The following is a 23,535-nucleotide window of genomic DNA, read 5'->3' as shown; positions in this document are numbered from 1 at the left end:
TTGTCAGCCCACAGACCACTGACTGAGTCCCAACAGGGGACTCAGAGACTGGTATGCAGTTGTTTGTATGCAGATTGCCCCTCTCACATGGTGATAAGGAAAATTCAGCACAAGGTGTGGAAATAAATGCTCGGTTGATTTTTTGTCACCTTTAAGGAAGAAAGAAGCTGAAGCAATGCTGCTTTTACTGATGTGGACAATGACAATCCAGTGACCTTTAAAGCTGGTGACACCCTTGCAAGCTCCCCTGGCAGCTCAGACTGAAGATGTATGAAAATAAAAGGTGAGGTTTGTTTCCATGCAGTGCGTGAAGCACACTTCTCCAGGGATCCCTGGGAGGGAGAGGGCCGGGCAAGGATGGCAATGTGGTGCTCCCAGTCCCCTATGTAGAAATATGCCTTGCCAAGCTAAATTTCATGGGCTGTTGCAGGAAAAAAGTGTTTCTCTCTCTGGAGATGGTAGCTGCCTGCAGCGGGAGAATGGTGGCTAGAGGAGTGACAGCACAACTTCAGGCCTGACAGTTCTGCAGGAATCTCCAATAAGGGACGCAAACTCATATCCAGCCTCCAGCCAACACCATCTCTCCCCTCCCAGAAGAAAAGATTGCCTTTTCCATGAATTTGTCCCCTTCCTGGGGACAACATCTCCCAACACTGGCAGTCAGTTCCTGCCTGCTGCCCCATTCCTTCCCACTGGCCACCTCTGCCATCTTCCAGTTGGACCACTTCACACCACTTTGTGCTCCGAGGCAGGGCACAGACTCGATCTGGGAACCAGCACAACTCCGTACCCAGCCTCTCGGGCTCGGAGTGTACGTGTGTGTACCAGGAAGGAGTGGCAAGGGATGCTGAGCAGGGTCACCAGTCTTCCCACCTGAACACAGGCACTCTGCCATCTTCTGTGTTAGCAATCGGCCTCAACAAATCCCAAGAGCCAGCTGAATCAATTAAGTCTTCACCATTAATAAAAAGCAGTGGTCTGAAGTGGCTGCACCAGACCAGATTGGTGGCTGCCTATGCAGCCCAGGCAACCATCAGCAACGGCACTTTCCTCATTCACAAGAACCTCTAGACACTTCCTGTCCTCACCAATCCACAGTAAAACTGAGGAATCCCATCCCTGACCGCTAGCAGCAAAGTCTCCACATCCACCTCCACGTGTGAGCAGATGGGGTGCCTGTGAACCTGCCTGCCATGTGGTCCTGCCTCTTTGTAGAGGCGGATCAGTCACCAGCCTCTGCAAAGGGGAGGCAGTCTTGTGTTCCCTTCTGATTCTTTACCAGGCACGGGCATGTTTTTCTTGCTGGATGCAATGACATGAGAGCTGCGTACGTGTTTCTTCCAACGCACCACCACAGAAATGTGGGCACTGCATCTCCATGCAGAACATGCTCCTGCTCCCTTCGTAAGCGGGCACACTTCACTCACCCGCACACACAACACACTGAGTGGGTTTTATGCTCTCACGCCTTCTTCCCAGACACACAATCCAGACAAATATTTAGACAGAAACGCTATTAAAAGGCCTTTGAGCAGCTTTTACTTTCCTCAATAATAGTTTGGTATTAAACGGAATTATGAATAGTTCCTCTCATATTCGCCTGGAAAGGCACCGTCTCTACCCTTGACAGCTCTGCTGACAGCAGTCCCTTGAAAACCAGAGCTCCTCAGTTACAAACCTAGCTTCCAGGAGGAGAAAACACAGTGCCATTGATCATTCCTCAATCGCAACTCCACAGGAGGGGAGCTCCAAACACTCCTAACCCAAAGACAATCCCCACTTAGCCCTAACAAGCTCCACGCATGCATGAAGAAAGATAAGCATTTATGAGTCCTTGAATTCAAGGGAGTATATAACAAGGAATCCTGCTTCTGATGCCACACTATGATCCAAAAAGGTACCATCATTTCCCACTCTGGTATCTTTACCTTATTGGAAGTGAGATGATGACTAGCTTAAATGTAAAAAAAAACCCAATAAGCTAAACTAAAAAAAAGAGCTCTTTATCTGTGAAGAACATGAATGTGCTAACACCATACAGCAAAGGAGACCAACAACATTTCCTCGTGAAGATCACTGCGGCACACGGCCCGGCAGGCAGGCACTGACTCAGCCACTGACCTGTCTTGTAGATCTCATAGCGCAGGGAGAAGCCGGCCCCTTGCCGCGCATAGTCTGAGGTGAACTTGATGTAGAGAGAGGAGCCTGACGAGATGATGGTAGGAGGTGCAATGTTCCCGCAGTGCTTGCCCAGCAGGTCGGCTGCTTCGTTGTCTCCATCTCGGATCTCAATGAAGTCGTACCTGTGAGGCAGGGGACATGGCATGAAAACCATCTGTCAGAGGGGTTCTTCAGCATGCTGGGGACAGACGCTAAGCACTTATTTATCCGAGTATTTCACAGAACTACCTTCCAGTCAGGTTCCTGGGACTCAGTCATTCACATCTACACACACACACATACATTTTTCCCTCTTGTCTGTCTGCCCCTTTCTCTACTGTGACCTCACGTAATTATTATTTTATTGTACCCACATCCACTTCAACTTCACAGACAACTTGCAAAATTCTGGACACAATTTGCCCGCATTTTTACAAAACTCCTTTGGCAAGGGAGAAGCTCAGTTCCAATACTCCTGGGCTGCTCTCCTTCCCTTCCCTCTCTATGTGCCACCATTCTACACATTGTGTACATTCTTGACGCTGCATTGGTCCTTTAACAAGAGTGGCTGCTATACTTATTCAGGTTTTGGATGGTAATATCAATTCTCTTCTGTTAAGTGCTAACTTAGACTCATGTGGATGAGAAGCTCTGCATGAAGAGATGGGCAACCACATCCACCACCGCCCAGCCCTTGGGTCCCTGTAACAGCCTGCCTTCCCACCTGCTCTGCCAGCCCACCCAGCCAGTCTCTGGCTTTGGGGAGGAACACGGTGGCTTGGGAGAGCTGCTTCCTGGTGCTGAGACAAAGGCTCGCTGCAAAGTCTGGCTTGAAGGGGAAACTCCCACAGATTCCTTCGTCTGGGCCGTGACTAATAGCAAGGTAGTATCAGGCTGCGTGTGCTGCGAAGAAACAAACAGCTTTTATGTGAACATCTTGTTCTTCAGCTGTCTCCTAACACCCGCGCTCTCCCGCCCCTCTCCTCATCTCTGGCCAGCACGCTGCTATTTACAGAGACTGCCCATCTCCCTTCCATTGCTCATTCGCTTTGTTATCAACCTGTTTGAACAATGCTACAGCTCTTCTTGTGGGGCTGGGAGGGAAGCAGCAGCTCCACGCTGCCAGAAATCTGCCTTTTGTCACAAGATCTCGTGTTTGAGAATCAAGAGTTGAAAGAAGTAGCTTGCTGGATGCAGTGATCCTCATGTGACTCACTCTCGCTCTGCAAAGCTCACATTGGCGGGCAACAGCCTGAAAACAAACTTACAGAGACGCAGTGTGTTCCTCCACAAAGAAAGATTGCCTGAGCAGCTTCAGTTTCACTCCTTTCTGGGACTAAATCAGGCCAAGAGCCAGAAGCAAAACGCCTGCAGATAAAATCCTGTCAGTGCTGGACGCAGCACTGAGTTAGCTCTAATCACCCAGCCTTTAACTCCATTACAAATGCCACAGCCTTGGCCAAGGTGAAACCTAAGCAGTCCTGAAATGAAGCACTGGCACAGGAAGAGACCTGGCTTAGCTGGTGGGTGGAAGTGCAGGGATGTAAGCTCCCCCAGCCCCTGAGCAGCTCCTCGTCACCTCGTGACCCCTTACTGCCCTAATATCACCCAGCAGCACCCTCCGTGACCTCACTAATGTCCCTAATGTGTGGTTTGCTCCCATCCTCTCTCCTGGGAGGAAGAACACAGAGGACAGTGTTAGTGCTTCTTCTAAGCAGAATTTTTTTCCTCCTTGTTTGTCTATTTGTTTAAAGTAGTGCTGAGCAAACAGCGGGGACATTTTGTTCTCATAACTCCTTGATCTCAACTGTATGTGCAGCCCTTCCATATCTAAAGTACATGTCTGTGCTACAGGACTGCCGACAACTACTGAAATAATGAACATGCAACAAAAATCAATTTGTTGAAAATACGAGTGTTGGCAAGACACAGCTAACATACTGCGTTGGAAAAGCTGCCATTTGCATGGCACAGGCGCAGGTTAGCTGCACCCCAAGGAAACACATCTTGTGTCCTCATGGGGTTATGATTGGCCAACTCTGGACACAGCCTCAGCTGCTGGAATGCAGCACTCCAGCTCCTGCTGCAGCCAGCACACCCAGCAGCCCACTGCTCTCCACATGGCTTCTCAACCACCCAATGCTCTAGGAGCCCTGGCAATTTCAGAAGCAAATTCTGGACCAAGAAATATTTGCTTACTGAATGGGTGAATGACTTCCAATAATACATACAATTTGGGAATATTGCAATCTGCTCTTGGACAATCTGCAAATGGAAAATTAAAAGAATGAATCTAGTAAGTAAACCATCAGGAAATATTTGCCTCTCTCTGAATTAAACCCTGTTTGGCTTCATCCAAGCATCTAACTGAGCTTTCTCTTACTGCTGCTAATCCTTAATAAATCAAACGTTACAAACAGCTAAAAAAGCCCCTAGGAGAAGGTCAGAGAATCCTTTTTGCCAAATATAAAATGAACATAAACACATATGAGTTTTTGTTCCTAGCTAAAAAATCTTGGCTCAAGCCCCTTGCTCCTCATGAGGCAAAACCCCCTTTCTTCAGGTCATGTAAACAGAGCACGAATTGGGAGCGCATTACGGTCAGGAGATAGCTCTTGCCCAGATGAGGGGGAGCACCTCCTTCCTCTCCAGCGCAGCAATTAAGCTCCAGCCTTTAAAAATGAAACACCAAAGACTCCTGGTCCAAAACAAGAGTTTAAAATTTCAGCAAGAATACCGGCTAATCCCACCACAGACTCCTTTGGCATCATGCGCTTTGGTCTTGTCCGTGCCTTGGCCCACAATCAAACAAACTGATAAACCCCATTCTCCTCATGTTGGGTCACTGGCCAGACCTTTGCTTCTGTTAGGCTTAAGCACTGTTTCCAGACTTTGTTCTTTCTATGTGAAAAAACAAGAAGAAAAAATGGAAGGAAGAAAGTGCAATGCAGGGGACGTTTTTTAGTCCAACCATTTCATTTCCAGATAATTACAAACTAGTGCACAGCTGGGTGGGACAGTTATGCAGTGATAGCATCCACACCACCCTGACCAGCACCCAGCAATTTGCATTTCACTCGCATAACCAAATCCACTACTTCAGTCAGCATGCATCATCACCCCTGCGGGCTGACCTCTCTAGCATTACCTCCACTGGGCAGGCTGCTATTTCCAAGGCCACATTTCACGGCCACTTCTTCTCACTTCTTTCTTTCCAACCTTGGTGATTCTATGATTCTTCCCATCCAGGCATTGCTCCAGAGAGCCAACCACAGCTACGTGAAGGCAGGGCACAACATCCATAACTCACATCTGCGGTCAATGGAATAAGCAGGTCTCCTTGCAGGGAAGGTGGCCACTCTTGGCTGTTCCTCCAGCAGCGGGATATTCTCAGCTACTGCTGGAGTGGGAGGGCCAGCCAGCTGGTTTGAAACAAAACTTTCTGCTAGAGAGTTTTAAGGCAGGAAGATAAAGCTGAAGTGCTTTTAACTACCCAGACAATGGGGGGCTGAGAAGGAAGGGAAGTGCAGTGCTTAGACACTCTTCTTGTAGCTGTTTAACAGAATTAAATGGAAAATGTAAGATGCTTACAAATATTGCTGTGTTTTTATTAAAGATTTTTAATAGAAAGTGTTTTGCGGATGTTAAGAGAGCTTTTATAAACTAATTATAAAGCACTTCTAATGTCTGTATTACTCATGCTTGCCTGCTTCTTCCCTCAGTCAGCCCTCACTAGTTCCTAGCCTCTTCTTTCTCTCTATTTTCAATAAGTCACTTTGCTGCTGGCTCCTGAAAAAGGCTGCCAGGCCCTATAAAGGCCAGCAACGAGCCCCAGTTGCAGTGGTGAGGAGACTCCACCTTTTCAGTCCCATTCTGCTGCAGAATGGCTCATGGGATCCCGGCCAGCCAGCTGTGCTCCCGTGCCTGAGGCCAGCCCAGACCTCCTGGGTGCCCACCCACATGCTGTGAGCTGCAGGCACTGCGCCCTGCCTGGGAGCAGCACCAGAGAGCTGTGTCGTGCCAATGGGCGCTCCTTCCCAAGACACATAGACAGCAAAAAGCTGTTCTGGGACTCACTGTTGCACACATAATCAACAAACCTACTGCCCCGGAATCACAGCTCCTTAGAAATGCCAGGTCCTTCCTCACTGAAACTCACTTCACGGACATTAGTTAGCTTAGTATGGAGAGAAACACAAATGATAAATCATTTATTTGCTCACAGCCATAGCACCTAACCACACGTGAGCCCTGCTTCAGAGCCCACCCAGGAAAGCTTTGGCCTGGGAACACTGGCAGTGTTCTCAGAGCTACCATTGGAGAAGGTGAGGCTTGTACACAGCTATGCCTGGGCTCCAGCGCTTGCCAAAGCCAGAGAGACACAAGGCTCCGACCTGAGCTTCCCCACCGTTTAATTTCGAGCTGTTATTTATAGTCACTTCCAAGGGGCCCGTGCCTGCACCTGGCAAACATTAGTGAAGGGATCCTCACGAGACCCTGAGAGGTGGGAAGGCAGACAAGAGCAGTGGTTGGCCCAAGGTCACACAGGAAGCTCGCAGCATGGCCAGGAATAGAAGCCAGCCTTGATTAGACAGATTAAATTATATTAGAAGAGTCTGGCCTAGATAGACAGAGAGACAAATAGGTACTGACTGCGTGCCAACAGCCCCAAATTTGGGAATGCCCAGTGTTGACTCAAGCCTTCGAGACTTCTGGTCTGCCTGAACCATATGTTGTGGTATCTCGTATACATCCACTAAGAATATGAAGGGTAACCACAATGCCAGTGGAGTTCAGCAGACATTAACGTTCTGCAGATATCTGGGGGGAGGTAGGGACCTGCTTAGCCACAATGTCAGCAGGCAAATGCAAGCACTTCCCTTGAAAGGGTATTTATTTTAATTATTATTAAAAGCACAATGCTTTTAAAAGATGCTCTAAGGAAACGCTGAATTAAGCTTAGGAATGAGATAGCAGCTGCAGCATAAAGATGGTTAAGAAATGGTGAGGGGCAGCTCAGCACTTGTTTTGTAATCAAGGGGCAGCTAGAATTAACGTCCATTACATGCTAGCTGGCTTCATCAATTCTTCTGTGTCACCACCCATCTTCACGCTCTTTCTTATGCCACCTTCCAACCAAATCCTCATTTCATGGGTGGTTACTTTGTGAAAGACAAGAAAACTTTTCCATGGTGTTTACACAATCTTGAGCTACTGAATGACATTCCCTTCAAAGCTGAAATGGCTGCAGAAACTACTGGGGACTTTTAAACAGAGTTTTTATAGCCGTGATACCAGAGGCAAACACCTCTGCAGTCTGATTAAACAAGAGCAATGAAGTTTGATCCTAGCTGCCAGCTCTTAATCAGAGTAATTAATTATAAATACAGCAGATGAATTGGATTCTCCTTTGATTTGAACTGGCTTTACACTTGTGTAACTCATCATTTTAAGGGTAATCACTCCTAATTTATCCTAGGGTGAGAAGAGAATCAGTCCTCACAGGTCCCAAAATGGATTTGTGTGCAGCCCTAAAAGTTCGCAGTGCAGCCAGCTAGTGTCTGCGGCTCTCGCAGACAGGCTCACTGCCCTGCCTCAGGATGGGGATTAATCGCTCCCCTGCTCTGACTGCAGATCTGCTCTGCCTGGGACTGCCCTCTGGGAGACTGGAGGCAGAGTCTCAGCCTGCAGCTCATGGAGCCGTTCGTGCCACGCTAAGGCAAAGGATGCACCCGGAGCAGCAGAGCTTACCCTTCTTATGCCCTGACATAACTGTGCCTGGGAGTAACAGAGACAAACAGGCCAGCATTGCTCTGCATCTGGAGAGATTTCACTGGATTTCAGTGACCGAAATTATCACAGTCTGGTGGCAGCCGAGGCTGGGCTGAGCCTGGGGGTACATAATTGCTTCAGATTTCTCGGAAGTTTGTTTTGAATTTGTTGCATCCAATTACGCCTTGTGCAACCACAGTGCTGTGGCGTTTTGTAATCATTCCACTGCGTGTTGGAGTATTTTATCTCTGCAGAAATCTGACCAGAGTTTCTGAGAAATGAGAAAAATCCAGTCACCCCGTCAAAAAAATAAGGAGGGAGTGAGGCAGACAGAGAAAATAACCCTAACAGATTGGAGAACTTCTTCAAAAATGCCTTCAAGACAAAAAACGGAAACTACAAATAGCCTCTATTTATATTCCTTGGACTGTTTTCACCCCCAAACCAGCACTGCTGATACGAAGAGTCTCAGCAGCAACTGTTAAGTTATGCAGAAAAAAAAAAAAAAGAAAAAAAAAAGAAGAGTTAGACAAGATGCATCTTGCAAAGGGAAGAATAAAACATATCTGTAAGCTGCTCCTGTGGTCCAGGAAGAGGCAGCTCTTAGCACACTGCCTGCTGCCCCACATGCCTCTCGTCCCAGATCACTGTGATGCGATGGATGGAGGAGTGCTCTCAGCTGGGGCACGTCTGGAGAACTATTCATTATCTCAGAAAACAAGATGTGCACTTCAGGGGTTTTCTGCAGACCGTTGTTCAGGGGTTACGCATGGATGTTTAATTTTATTTCTGTCTCTATAAATTCCTCACCCTTCTATCTTTAGCTACAGAGGTCGGTTTTTGCAAGATGTTTTTGGAAGTGTTTGGGAGGGGAAAAATTCTGGTGAAACCAGAAATAAGATACACAGAGTGTGTTCAGCACAGCCCCCTCCCCAAGCACTCAGCCCTTCTGTTGCTGCTGCAGGGGAGCCGAGGCAGCTCGCAGCTCTCCATAACCCCTGAATGCAGGACACTTGGAAAACTGCATTTGCGCTTTCCTCCTTCTGCTACAATCCATCTGTGGAAAAAAAAAAATTGACTCTTCTTTCTGTGTCATTATACTGTCACCACTCACAAGCAACCCAATCGCTAACAAAGAGAAAAAAAAAACAACAACTATATAATAAAAGATAACAACCACAAGAGGGAAATTTACTGCTGAAGAGCAGCAGAGCAGGCGGAAGGCAGAGGGCAAACGTTCCCTTTGCTCTCTTTGCAGGGAGAGATGAAAGTGAGGAGCTCCTGATGCCAGCAGCCTGGACACCAGGTGGGCACTCGCAGTGCCCCTGCTGCCACAAGCCCCCAGGTCCCAACAGGCCCCACTGAGGGCCTTAGTTCCCCTGAGAAGTGGCCCCTCTGTGCCACCCGGCTCAGCCCGCACTGCCCTGCCAGCTCAGCCATGCAGTGTTTACAAGCCGCCCTCACCCTCCCAGGCTGTGGTTCAGCTCCATTGACACTAAAGGCAACAGACTCCTCTCCCGGCGTGTGATGAATCAATTACTTCCTCTGACACTCTATTACTACAGCCCTTACATCTCCAGATTGCAGATGAAAAGACAGGCTGAGAAGGGGGACAGGGAAGAGGAGAGGTCTCCTGAGGTCTCCATCAATTGAGTTGTTGGACATCTGAAGAAATCCCCATCTGCCATATTTAAAGACACAGAGAAATGTTTTGCTCCTGATCGGCAGAAAAATCAGAGGATTTTCACAGAAGAAAACCTAAGAAATCAAACGGGTTAAAAAACTTCAACAAGGTGCAGTCAGTAGAGATCAATGATAAATCAGTCTCCTCAGCTGATGGAGAGCCCAGGCCTTGGTCCTGCTCACCATTATCAGCCCAAAATCAACGTTACCAAAGGCACGGCACGTGAGAGCCAGGCATTACACCTTCCCTTTCCACTGCAAAACAACAACGTAAATAAAATCTCACACTGACACTTGCAGAAGGGGAAGGAAGCTGAGCACATGCCTCACACTCGTGCCAGCAGCAGGGGATGGGAGGGGGGGCTCTGCTTGCAGGACATCCGTCAGCAACTCCTGCTCTGTGGGCCCCCAGGGGGTTCCTGACATGCTGACCGCCTGCGTGCAAGCACTGTGCATGCACACGGCCTCGGCACGGCCGTCTGTTCCTCTAAGGGAGTGATATTTGGGACAGCCACCAGGCACACGTGCAGGGCAGCCACCCACCACTTTCTGTGCTGCTTGTATCAGTGCTGAGGAAGTCTTTGGCAAAGGATTTTTGCTACAAGACTCATCCCACTGCCTCAGCCTCTGCTTCTAGCAATTTATTAGACTGAGATATCTCTATGTCTGACCCGATGCTGCATTAAAACTACCATCCTACTGGACTGGGATTACTCAGCAATGCTGTACGTATGTCCAATGAATCCCTTAGGATTCAGGAAAAAAACCAACCCACGTTACTCACTCTTTCTGACGCTCTACCCATCTACTTGCTCAGTCAGCATAAGAAGAGCTTACAGTGGTGTGCTTGAACTGATATATCAAAGACAGTTGCTTAAAACATCCTGGCTGTGATTAGTGGACCATGACTGCTATTAACTTATAAGGAATTCCAGGATCACCAGACTGTGGTTTGCAACATGTTATTACATTGCCATTCAACAGTGATGCGCAGCAGCTTGATTTAAAGAAAACGGAGAACTTGCCTCATGCTGAAAACTAACCTCTCCCTGTTCTTTCAAATAAGCTCTGTGCTGAGCTCTGGCCAAAAGCAACCAGAAATTTCTTCCGTTTTCAGTCTGTTCTTTGCAGTCTGTTCTTTTTATTTTGCATTCATATTTAATTGCGGAATTCACACTTGGCCAGAAAAGGCTGGGAAGGAACCAATCTTTGTATGCAGCACTCTGACCTGCCCTGTGCAACGCTGCAACAAAGCAGCCTTTGGTGGGGAACGTGCAATGCACTGTTACTAGCCAGACTGGTCAGTGAGTCTGCAGATGTCCAAGCGTTCATCACTTTTTTATAGGGTGAGGAATTTAAAGTGTGAAAGCAGGAGTGGTAAAACCAACAGCAGGGAAGGGGAAGTGCCCCAGTCTTACACCGCCCAGCCCTGGTACTGTTGGTGAGCCCAACACTCCTTCCATCACAGCCTGACAATAGGCATGGTACCCACTGGAGAGGCTGTGTGTAGCTAAAGAAAACAGTTGCTCATTAAAAGCCTAATTCAGCTCCTGTGAAAATCAAGGTAAAACCTCCTGCTGCCTTTACAGGCTTTGCACCTGCTCCTTAACAAAAAAAGGATGCTTTCCAAAATATCATTCTGGCTGACCCCTCTTTTACATTCACTAAACCTTCTAATTCCTGCACCCAGATAGCAGACCCGTGATGCAGAAGAGCACTTTCTAACCCCACTGAGTGATGCCAAAAGCGTGACCGAAGCCCAGATCCCACTCCCAAAGCCATCTGGGCACTTGAGGCCACATCTGCAAACACAGAGGATGACGCAAAGAAAGGCAGGGCACTGGGCACACTCCACACAGCCGGCAGCTGGATCCCGAGGCATCACCACAGCCAGCCCCACGCTCAACCCCTTCCTGGAGCCCCTGGGTCCTGCTCTCCCCTCATTCCCCAGACGATGAGGAGAAGCGGGTGATCCGCAGGTTCTTCTAGAGCAGGAAGGAGGTGAGAGGTGTCTCATGCTATTGTTCCTGTGTCACAAGAACAGCCTTTGCTGTGTCATCATGCCAACAGGATACATGATGCAGGACAAAACCCAGCACTCCTAAGCGCCGGATGCTGGTGAGACGTTGGAGCCCTGCAGTGTGCCTGCAGCCCCCCACCCACCTGAGGGGCTCAGTCAGGGATGGCCACAGAGCGAGCTGAGCCATCCCAGCCCTGCAGATGGGCAGCAAAGAGATGAGTCACCTGGAGGTGGCCAAACAGCACCACTGCTAGCCCACTCACTGCTGGCCACGTGTGCAAAACGGCTGCGGCTGACAGGAATTATGAACCATACGGCGGATACCGGACAGAGCTAAAAAGCAGCAGAAGCTCATTTGAAGACAAACTGAGCCACAGGGCTGCGTTACCCAGACAGAATTATTTCCTGTACGTTAGAAATGTTGCTTCTGGCTACCCGTGCCACAAATGTATGAGCAAGCACATGCCTTCCTTAACATCTCATCGCTGACTTCCTCTCTGCAGAGCCTCGGCCCGCCTGCTCCAGCATTGCAGGAGAGGCACTCACTTCCCACTGCACCCCAGTGAAGACCCCCTTCGAACAGGCGCAGTGTGCCAAATTTCTCTTTTCTAAGCATCCACCCAATCTGGAGATGAACTGCATTGTTTCTAAAGTGTTCACTAATGAGCTTATTATGCAAACTTTTCAAAAGCATTCCCTAATTAGCTGTCCATAATTGCTGCCTTGTCTGCTCTTAACCCTGGCTGATGGAAGAAGGGCATCTTGCAGTATCATGCTCCTGTTTGAAGGAAATGATCAGGAGAGGCAGACCAGCAGGGCAGGGCCTGGCGGCACTCCTGGGGTGCCAGGGGTTGGCTGCTGCTTCCCCACTGCGTGTGGGGCCGGGGCCAAGTGCCTGGCTGCTCTCTAAGAAGGACATGGAGCCATGCTGCATCCACGCGTCCCATTCCTGGAAGCACAGGAGATGGCACGCTGCCACAGGGCCACTGCTGACTGGCTGTGCCCACCATGTCCCACTGCAACGTGCCTTGGGAGCATTGGTGCATTGCTGCCAGCTCCACGACATGGCCACTGGCATGTGACATCTTCCCATGCCAGCCCCGGCCCCTGTGCCCTGCCCCTCCAGCTGCATCTGCCTGGTCATGCTGAACATGGCCTTTTTCACTTGACATCACCATATCAGGCTGCAATGACAACTACACAGATTTCCTCCTTACTGTGGTTGCAGTTCCTTTTTCTGGAAACCCTCAAGGCCTGACATGGTGAGCCAGCACAAAGAAGAAGAGCTTGACTCTACAGCTCTGGGCTGCCTGCCATTTGCCACCTCTTGCTTGTTTTTGGAGCCCATCTCCAGAGCCCTCTGCCAGCATTTGGTGAGCGCCACCAGAGGGGGCTGCGAGCTGCACCAGCAGCCCCAAAACCTGCCCAGGCAGAGAACCACAGGCCCAGCAGCATCCTTCCACCCTTCCCTTGGGTGCCTGGCAGAAGGGTTCCAAAATCCCACCGATGTGGCTTGCCTGTGGCTCAGGCTTTTCAATACAAAGCGCTCCTCTGGTGCAGATGCTATGACTCAGCCCAAAGGTCTTCTGCTGGCATCTGGAGCCCATGCCTGCCCGCTGTGATGCACAGCATGTGTCTGTGCCACGTGCACACAGCCATGTCCCAGTACCCAGTGTGTCACCGCCCAACCTGCCTTGTAGTCGGGATGGCAGAACCCATAGCCAGGCTTGGGAGCTATCAAAGGCCAAGAGACATCTCCAGCAATGGGAGGGACACAGATGGAAAAGGTAGTTATAGAGGCGATGATTCATTCTGAGCTGAGTTTCTGACTTGGATTTTCCAAGTAAGCAGCACAGACAGAGAAATGGCAACTGGGCAGGAGGGTTGCATGTCTGGGTGAGCTGGGGGGGTTTCTACTGCACACTGGGAAACTCTGCTTGGGTCAATCCCGGGATTAAAAATAAACCACAGAATCACAGAATGGAAGGGACCTCAAGGATCAAGAATCTCCAACCCCCCTGCCACATGCAGGGCCATGGTAGACACAAGGCTGCCCAGGTATTACCATGCCATGTGGCAGAGCTGAACCCCCTTTGCAGAAGCAGCACACTTTTCCCCTGGCTGCCACCTCCCCATTTAGGGAGCACACACCCACTGCCCCACCTGAGCTGTGCTCACAGTGCACAGGAAGAAACGGCAAGGGGATAGGGCTGTTACTATTTCTGGATGCTAGGCAGTCCTCTCACCACAGTGCTCAGCTTCCTTTTTGTCCCTGCTGTCACACTGTGTCCCCATGGATGCAGGACAGGGGGAGCATGGCCCAGGGCCTGCCCCCCCAGCACATCCACCCTCCTGCAACAGGAGCCCTACTGTGACTGATACCAGGAGCTGCAAGTGCAGGAGGTGGCCAGTCTTCTTTATCTAAAGCGTTTCCCAAAGTAAGGCACTTCCTCAGAGCACAGATGAAACACAGAGATAGAGAGTATCTTCTGGGCCTTCAATTATATCAATTACTCCTTTGATGACAGCCGGGGGATGCAGTTACTTCTTAATGCAGCTGGACACAGCCAAAAAATAAAAGCCCAGATGTGTTTCTGGAGAAACAACAGCAATGTAATGAGCGCCAACCGAGCTGCCTGTCACTGCCACCTCTGGGCACCCAGCCCGAGCCTGGGCTCCTTCTCTCTGAGCAGCACCAGCCACCAGACCCTGCTGCACACAGGCCACTCTCACTCCGATGTCCGGCAGCCACAGGTCCGCAACCCCTTCCGGCCAGCTGCCCGGCCAGAGGAAGTCACTGACCTTGCCGTGTAGGTCCCAAGGGTGCAGAGCACGGCAGGAAGCGCCTCCTGCCCCAAAGGGAAGCCTACATCTGATTCAAGGATGAAGATTTTTGCAGATAGTTTCATACGCCTTAAAACAGGCTTTTGGAATGTAAATGTTATGCTTCACAAGGAAGAAACTTTAGCCTAATAAGGTAAAAGAAATGTCCAAGGATGAAGCAACAAAGGAAGCGCTTGTGGTGTTTTGTTTACTCCTGGCAGCTGGAGCACGAAGCACAGCCTGGCCCTGCTCCCGCTCCATGAGCTGCCAGGTAGCAACACCAGGCCAGGGGGACTGTGTCTGCTGAGAGACTGAGTGCCAGTCAGTCCATCGGCTGGCATCCTTCAGAGAAAGTGCTTTTATTAAATGACCAGATGTCAGAAGAAAGGCCCTGAGATGCTGTTTCTTTGATGCTGAACTCCTGGTCCCATTAAGATTCCCACCTGCAGCTGCAATGAGACCTTTGCGTCCTTGTAACACACCCTCTGACACTCAGATGAGATTTATTATGAGATGGTCATCTGCTAATGCTACTTAATGTCCAGGCAATTACACAGTGTTAAGATTTCTCTCTTTCTGATAGGACACTTAAAAACAAAAAGTCTCCCTCCTACCTGTTCTTTTTAGGTAGTGTTTTTCTTGCATTATTTTCACAGATTTAGTCACGGTCCCTACCAGGCACTGTCCATCCTTTGCAATGCCTGCTGTGGGGGACAGGCAACTGAACTGCTGGCTTCTGGCTTACACCTGGGGGTCAGCAAAGGCCCAGGTGCACTGTGGATGAACCTTGTCTCACACTTGTACACACGTGGCAGCTGAGGGAACAGAGGTGCAAGCAAACCACACTTCCAACAGAGATTTGATATGAATTCCTGGTTCCTAGAGAGCAATACTGTTGCTGGAGCAAAACTGAATCAAAGACCTTGAGAAAACTTCCACCATTCATGTCCTATGGAGAGTGCTGGAAAGAAAAACCCTCCAACACGAACCTTCCTGCAAAGCTCCTCCATGTACACACGGCAAAGGGAAAGCATAGTATCACAGCACTCACTCAGACATTTACTACAACAAAGCAGAAAGCTGCAGTGGAGCAATGACTTCAGTGGTTGGGGTCACCCTTCCAGCACACAGCACCTGAGCTCAGGACCAGACCCTGCTCTCTCACAGGCACCAAAATGTAGCAGAAGTTGTCCAAAGTACTCAGAGCTGTAAGCAACAACTGCACAACTGCAGAGGAAAACCAGGTGCCCTTGAAGATTTCTGGCACTCTGACTGACCCAGATTTGCTAGCCTGAGACCTTGGAGAGACACAGTCACTCCTGAGCCCAGCTCAGCCCCTGCCCTGTGCACATTGCCCTGCCAATACATATTGCATGCTCTGCAGTCTGAGAACATAGGCCTATGAAGCTTTTATTACTCTGAATTTGGGGCAACTGCATTAGCTGTGAGAAGGCTATACAGTTAAGCCTGTCCAAGCAATAGTAAAACCTGATAGCAACCATCATTCTCACGAGCACTGCCAAGGCCTTGCTGTATTCATTTATGCCCATGTTAAGCCTTTCTCCACTGTCTCCCTTCTCTAAATGCAGGCCTGATCCTGCAAAGTGCTAAACTCCTTACACACAGAGTGACTTCACAGAGAGTTGATGGTGCTCAGAACCTTATTAGCCTAGGCTTTATCTTTAGGGGGTGATGAGATCCCCAGTGACATCAATCAGCACACCTTGGTTACAGTTAGAGGACCTATGCTGATTTACAGTAGCTGAGGATCCAGCTCTGTGCATTATATCTTTCAGTACATCATGAAACCCATGCTGAATTCTTTATTCTCCACAGGACCAATCCTACAGCCCCATAAATGCTTCCCCAGACCCTTTTTGCAACCAGAGTCCTGCTCTCCATATATAACTTCCTTTTAATCAACAGGAGCAGCATGCCTAGCAAAACTGCTGCATCAGTTTTGCCTGCTTTAGGAGACTGAGCTCCTTCACAGCTCAGACATCCCTGCAGCTGGCCACAGATTCCAGATGAAATGCACAGGTTTATAAGTCTGCCGAGATCATGTTATTAACTCAGCCTTTTATGGTGCCCTTTGATGCTGTTAATTATTCTTTACTAGCTGCTAATTGTTTTTCCTGGACGTGTAGTTTCTGAGCCCCCTCTTAGGGGAAAAAGAAAAGCAAACAAAACCAATATCCCTGATTACTAAACCCAGTAGAACAAACACTGTGGAGAATCAGATTCAGCTAAGCCCAAGCCCAGGTCACCAGCCCTTGGGTTCTCCTTGCCATGCCTCTGCCTAGTTACCCAACAGGAAATTGCACTGTTCCCTCAGCATGGCTTAAAGGTGAAGCCACTGCAACACAGAAAAAAAACCCAGGTGCCTTCTAACTGAAGTCAGACTCAGGCTGAAAGCTCTTGCTTTCAGATGATTTCAGCCTAGAGTATTTCAGCCTAGAACAGTGTATGCTCATCCTCTGAGTCTAAAGAAGCATCTTAAACCCACCCATCGACAGAGGCACACCTGCCCTGAAAGGCCATGACACACAGTACAGCACCATGGAGGCTCAAGCTGATGCTTGCTTTCATGCACAAAGGAGCACCATGTCCATACCGCTACATGAAAGCAAGATAACAGCGTACTAGTGAAGAAGAGGAAGGTTCTTACTTGCAATCATGCTTCTCGATTTCAAAGTGAGGGTTGAAGTTGAGGATAATCTTCTGGTTGGGCTCAGGAGCATAGATGACCCACTCGCAGTTCTGGTGGGAGGGATAGTCATTGGGGTAGCCTGGGGAGGTGATGTAGCCGGCGTCCTTGGAGTTGAGGCGGCCCCCACACGGCTGAGCTGCAGAGACAAGGAAGGGAATGAGGCATTAAAAACAGGTTTGGGACACTGGCTACAGACAGCAGGTCCCTGTGGGCCATGGGTGGTGGTGGTCTGATAAAGGCCACTCTCCAGCCTTCTGATGCCAGGTTGGTGCCTTACTATTTCAGCATCAACCTCTGGGCTTGAAGACATTATTCTACACAAGAAACCTACTCCCTTCTCCTTCCACTTCCTGCCACACTTACATGCCACATTTCACACAGACCAGAAAACAGAAACAAATGCCCTTGCCTAGGCAATTACAGAGCTATAAAGTAAGAGACAGATTGGTATCACATTATCTGGAGCTGCCTCACTTCATATCTTCCTTCGCAAGCTGCTCCATGGCAGCCTCCCACAGGCATCTCGAGAGGCACCAAAGTTTGGACACAGTTGACCTTCAGTGCAGCTGCAGAGTGCTTTGCTGCTTCCAGGCAAGGGCACTGAGGCAAAGCAGAGCTGAGCAGCAGGTCCATGCTTGGCAGCAGAGGTGAGGACGGTGTCCTGCCCTCCTGGCTCCAGCAAGGAACAGTGTGTGACAGCCCTTCCCCACTTGCCTCCCTCTCGCCCACAGCAGCCATGATCCCATCTCAGCAGACAGGCCACCTCTTCCTTCCCAAATCTTTTGGTCAACCCAAGCTGTTGGAATTGCAGACTGATAATCAGCAGTGGTTTTGTGAGGCTAGCCCACAAATAGCTGGCAACAATTACATGGCGAGCAGAGGGAGAATTCCCAGCTTTGGGTTAGAACAGGCCCTGGAGGGTGATTTCATCTTCAAAAAAACATTTAATCTCATGAACGCTGCAAATCAAATTTATTATTGCATTACTTGCTGGGAGGAAAATCTGCATCACAGGGTCAATTGATAACACACTACAAATCTCAACAAAGTCCCTTTCTCCATGGGGCCCCATCGCATGCCTCCCCACTGCCATCCCCCTGTCCAAGCATCATGGCCCCACAGATGTCTCCAGATGACGGCAATGCCTGCTCCTGCTCAGCAAAATGGGTGAAATCCAGCCAAACCCTGCGGCCCCTCCACAGAGCAGCCAGCCAGGGAAGCAGCGGGGCCGGCACTGCCCTGCTGACCCCAGTCTTGTGCTGACAGGCTCTACCCTCCCATCCCATGAGCAATGGGGTGAAACATGGGACACAAACCTTCAAGTACACCCATCCACACTGGGGCCTCTGCAGTGGAGGGAAAGCCAGACACAGGGACCATAAAGGAAGGGGTAAAGGGGAAGGGCTGTCCTCCTTCCAAGGGGCTGTCCCATAGTCTTTCCATCCCAGCAGGGTGTGGGTGGGCTTTCCTGCAGCCCGGGCAAGGACATCTGGCAACATAAGGAGAAAAAGCAAGGCGATGCCTCCTGGAGAAATTGCCCTGCTGCCTACATGCACCCTGCACAAGGGGTGAATGCTGTGCAGAAGCAGCAGGAAGGTCCTCCTGGGCTCTGGCTGTCCCACAGGAACCAGGCTTCCTTCACTATGAGAAAGCTCTGCCTCCATTTCCTTTATGTTTTTTGTGCCCTCTAACACATTCATTCTTTAAAATAACTTTCTTCTCACACACCCAGAGGCATCTCCACAGCCCTGTCTTTTTCTTAAAATAATCCTGAAAAATATGAGGGGAAAAAATTGCAAAGCTGCCACGGAGGAGCTGAGAATACCAAAAAACATCTGGTTTTGTTCCACAGGAGCGCCTGCTCAACACACAAACATTTACAAACCAACGGTTTTGCACAAACCCCTTCTCTTAGCAAAGCATATTTGCCCACACACGTGTCTGTGTGGGTTTGGGGGGAGGGGGGATTGGAGAGAGACTCACGTGGAAGGAAGAAAATCAAGGACTTGTTGACATCACCGTACAAATAGACGTGTAATTCACACTTCACTCATGTACGCACTTTCACACCTTTTCCTAAAAATTCACACCTCGTTTGCACACATGTCCACCCCCTCCAGCAAAGAGAAATATTCAAGCTGCAGATTATTTTTCTTGGAAAGGGCAAAGTCTCGAAGCCATGAAAATACAGTCAATCCTTCCACACCTCGTCATCCCCTCCCTGTCTCCCCTGCTTTCACACACATGCTACCCGCTAGGCTGATACCACCAACATCACCCACTGCTCTGAAGCTGTGAGCCCCTTCCTCGTGCTGGGTACTACAAGCACACATCGCGATCCAGCCAGTCGGGGGGGAACTGCAATGTGAACAAGGGACCAGGCACCGGCTCCTTCCTGACAGATACACTCAGTAGCAGACACCCTGATGCTAAAATCTCTCCCCTTGCCATGTGAGGCCACCACAGCTCAGCAGGATCACGCTAAGGAAGTCCTCGGGCTTGATCCTGATTTCAGGTCAGCTCAATGCTCAGGTGCCAAGGTGAGAGGGAGCAGAGCCAGAACCCTCCTTCTGTGGCCCCAACAGCAAAATGGGATGAGCAGGTGAGACAACTGAGCAGACAGGAAGACCTGTCTTGTCTAACACACATTTAGATACTACCAGGAAAACATCACCATCTTTCTGCAGCCTTCCACCCGCAGGAAAGCTTCTCAGCCTTTTAGAGGAGCAGATTTTGCCCCGCATTCACCCTCCCAGAGAAGCTCCCTGTTAACAAGGAGAGCTACATCTCACCCACATGCAGCACTGCCTAGGAGGTGGGCAATTGCATAGCAGGGAAACAGGCTTCTTAGAGTCACCTGAAGAGGTAAAATGACTAATATCTCTGTAATTGTTCTGTTGGGCTTTTCTTTCTATTGATTCACTGGTATCTAGCAGACAAACACCTGCAACAAAAAAATCCATCACTGCGCCCACTGATAGACAAAGGGTTTGTCTCAGCAGACGTGCCAAGCACCGACTTCCTATATAAAACCAGGTCTGTTGTGCACTCAGCAGAGGTCCAAGCTTCTGCATAAATCTGTCCTTTAAAACTGATGCATCAAGTCAGTGCAAAAATTAAAAAAAAAAAAAGAAAAAAAGTGAGTAGCATGGCTACTGCCCAGGCTGTATGCTCTGGAAGCAAGACGTGCTCCAACACTAATGGGCTCTGGCAGCTTTCACCAGCCCTAAATTCACTTAATAAAATTAAAATTGAATTCTGAAGCATCAGCCGAGGCTGCCAGGTGCGTGGGACATCCCGCTGCTCAGTAAGCAGAACGTGGGCCCTGAAAGCCAACTGCTGGGGCCATGCCAAGCCGTGTGGCAGAGTGCTGGGAGGCTGCGCCCATGGCCAGGCTGCAGGCTCCACGCTCCACAGCGGATGCCGCAGGGTTCAGCGCTTCCTGGTTGTGTGAGAGTGGGCTGGGGTTGGGATGGGAAACCCCCAAAGGCTTCCTTCCTTGCAGCCCACCAGGTACCTTGGGCTATCCCTGCAACTAGGGGCTAACCCAACAAGAACAGCACAGCCCCAACAGGGGACTTACACCAGAGGACAATGAACAAGCCAAAAGGGTGCAAAGGGAACATCAGGGGTGCTCACAGGGAAGACTCCCACAGAGGTTGCAGTCGGCACTCAGGGGACCCATAGACAGCAGCAAGGCCCCTGGAGCTTCCACCCACATGTGGGGCTTCCCAGCTCTGCAGCTCATCAGCATGCTCTGAAACTTTTGGACAGGAGCACAGTGTTCTCCTACTTGAATTTCCTGCCGACTAAACCCCTCTGGATTTTCCTCACCCCAGGAGAGCTGGGCTCACTGTTATTGTTGGACCTGCAACACAGAAACTGAAGCCAATTCTGCCTGTAACAAAAATAATCATCACCACAGAGGCCCATTTCACAACAAACACATACTACAGCCTCTCAGTGCTCACAGCGTCCAGCAGGGAACCATCGCACATTTTGATCCGCTGGGTTCAGTTTACTTTGGGGATATAATTCAAGGCTGTGTGCACCATGCAAGGCGCTCCTGCTGCCTCAGAAGCAGGCAGCAGCACTGATGCCTGCTGCTGGATGAAGGCAGCAAGGGGGGAGATCCCAGCAGCCCCATGTCGCCACGGCTTGCTGTCTGCTGCCTCCTGACTGCTTCCCCTGCCTTGCACAAGGCCCTGCACCTCAACTCCACGCTTTCATCCTACCACCAGAAGATTTCTACATCATGGGACGTGGCACTCGGGCAGGGCAGGTTTGCCCAGAGACACCACAGCAAAATGTGGGTCCTGGCATGGAGGATCTGAGTGCTCTCAAAGCTGGAGTTGGCACAAGCTACAGCAAAACCTGCTGGAGTCAAACAGCTCTTTAGGAAGCTAAGCTTTCTAAGGTCCACATGCATCCAAGTGCTTTGCCAAACCTCAGCATGGATGGGAGAAACAGATCCCATCTGGTGGGATTCATTACTTCTCACGTCCATCCTGCTTCATTTACCAGTGCTTCAGCCCTAGGAGATGCTGCAGGCTGGTGTGGGCCCTACCCTAAACCCTCAGGCATAGCTTTTGAAGGGTGGGAGCACAAATCGAGCTTCGGATTTAAATGTACAGCTTAGCCATTGGCCAGGGAGAGACACGCAGAACAGAGGAAGCTAATAAGATTAGGTTTTTTATCCCCAGTAGCATAGATCATATTAGCAAGAGCATGTTTGCTTTGGATTGTGAGATAAAGCTTCAGAGGCTTCCTGAACGAGTTAATGGACAAACACACCCAGACAACACAAAGCGCTGACACGCACAGCTCATCCCAGCGTGACACCCACGTCCACCTCTGGGGATTCCACACAGACAGGGAAAGTTCCCCCAGCACCTCAGCCAGGCCTTCACCACTCAGACTAAATTTCCCTTAGAAGCACGCTCACAGCAAAGCAGAACGTAAAGACTGCTTTTGAGATGTGAACTCGGGTTTTGTTTGATTCAAAGCGTCTCAAGCTTGTCATGAGACAGGCCCATAAAAACACTGTCTGGGCTCAGGCAAGAAAGGAGCGCGCCAATCCATCAGCTCAGGAATGCGGCCGTTTGACCACTTCCTAAGGCAACTGGGGAAGGATGCAATATATTCACTTTATAGTGCTGGACAGCAATGAGAGGAGAACTCCGGAAAGCTCAGCAAATGGAACATTTTAGCTGTGAGCCTTCACAGAAAGAAATAATTTAAAATTATTTTTAAATAAGATAGGAGCGTTGGAGGGAGGAAGAGAACAAGACATACCTGCACTTCCTGTCCATGGTAATCCACTGAGGAACTGACTGCAAACAGAGAACTGCTCGAGCTTCATTGTGGAAAACTAGAGGGCCAAATCCTGAATGCAAGTCCAGTAATGTGCTTTAAAATCACTGGAATTCTGGTGATTTCCACCCCTGAGGCTCTGGATAGCTGCTTTCCAGCAGTGGGCACTAGTTGTACAACCTGAGTCTGTGGAATCTCGACCTTCAAATGTTGTAGTTGGGAGGTCTGTTTGTTTGTTTTCTTTGCCCACACATTTGTACCTTGGATGAGGTTTCATATCCTGTTTTTACAAGGTGCCACCTCCGTTAACTTTGTTATTTGTCATCTTATATCACAAGCTAATGCAATTCCAATAGGGCAACCGGCTTAATAGCGTTAGTCTTTATATAGATGTGTGCACACAATTCTCCTGGATCGCCCGTGAATGTAATTGGTGGGTCTGAAATTACAACTTCTGGCTACTGCAGCAATCATTCCAGAGGCGCGTGAGTGTGTGCATGCACACAGAAGGGGATAATTGCAGATTGAACTTTCAGGAGCCATGCCTATCTCTCTTGTCTCTGTGTCAGGCTCCCAAGGGTTTGAAAACACATGGAAGCACACTGCCACCTCCCAGGAGCAGGTGGCAGCTTCAGGAGAGCTTCCTGCTGCAGCTCGGGCAGGTGCTGGGGAAGCTTCACTGGTATGCAGGGAGGGAAATGGAGCTCAGGGAGGTGTGGGGCAGAGGCAGAAATAGGGCAGAGCACTCCTGTGCTGCAGCCTGCCACCTCCCCTGTAGGCTGCACTAGGAAAAAAACAGGAGAAGGAAACAACCTGCTGAGCCATCCCTGTGAATCAAAAACAGGCTGCTTTGAGGGCCACAGAAGAAAAGTGAGAGACATTTCTAACTCCACACATTAAAGAAATTCACCTAGGATTCCTCTCTAAAGAGCTTCAAGCTTGATGAGAGGTGTTCAATGCCACTGAAATACTAATTAGTATTGTTATTATGACAATTCCAAGAAGAAACCAAAAGCACATCTCATCTCGCACAGCCCCCTGTGATCTTCCAGAT

The 23,535-nt window shown here is 49.6% G+C and overlaps 1 protein-coding gene across 2 annotated transcripts in view; it reads right to left on the bottom strand.

Moving 5' to 3' along the window:
- The window catches only part of NRP2 (neuropilin 2), a gene marked incomplete at both ends in the record, with an annotated part of 77,206 nt that overhangs the window by 48,691 nt on the left and 4,980 nt on the right, over positions 1–23,535 (bottom strand). For both annotated transcript variants that reach the window (XM_079539164.1, XM_079539165.1), the window contains 2 exons: positions 2,122–2,303; positions 17,127–17,304. In XM_079539164.1, coding sequence (XP_079395290.1) covers positions 2,122–2,303; positions 17,127–17,304 — 360 coding nt within the window. The remainder of the gene's footprint in view (positions 1–2,121; positions 2,304–17,126; positions 17,305–23,535) is intronic.

This window comes from Tetrao urogallus (assembly GCF_951394365.1).
Source record: "Tetrao urogallus genome assembly, chromosome: 8".
NCBI classification, from domain to species: Eukaryota; Metazoa; Chordata; class Aves; order Galliformes; family Phasianidae; genus Tetrao; species Tetrao urogallus.
Note: the sequence above shows the minus strand (reverse complement) of the source record. Positions and strands in the feature narration are given on the sequence as shown.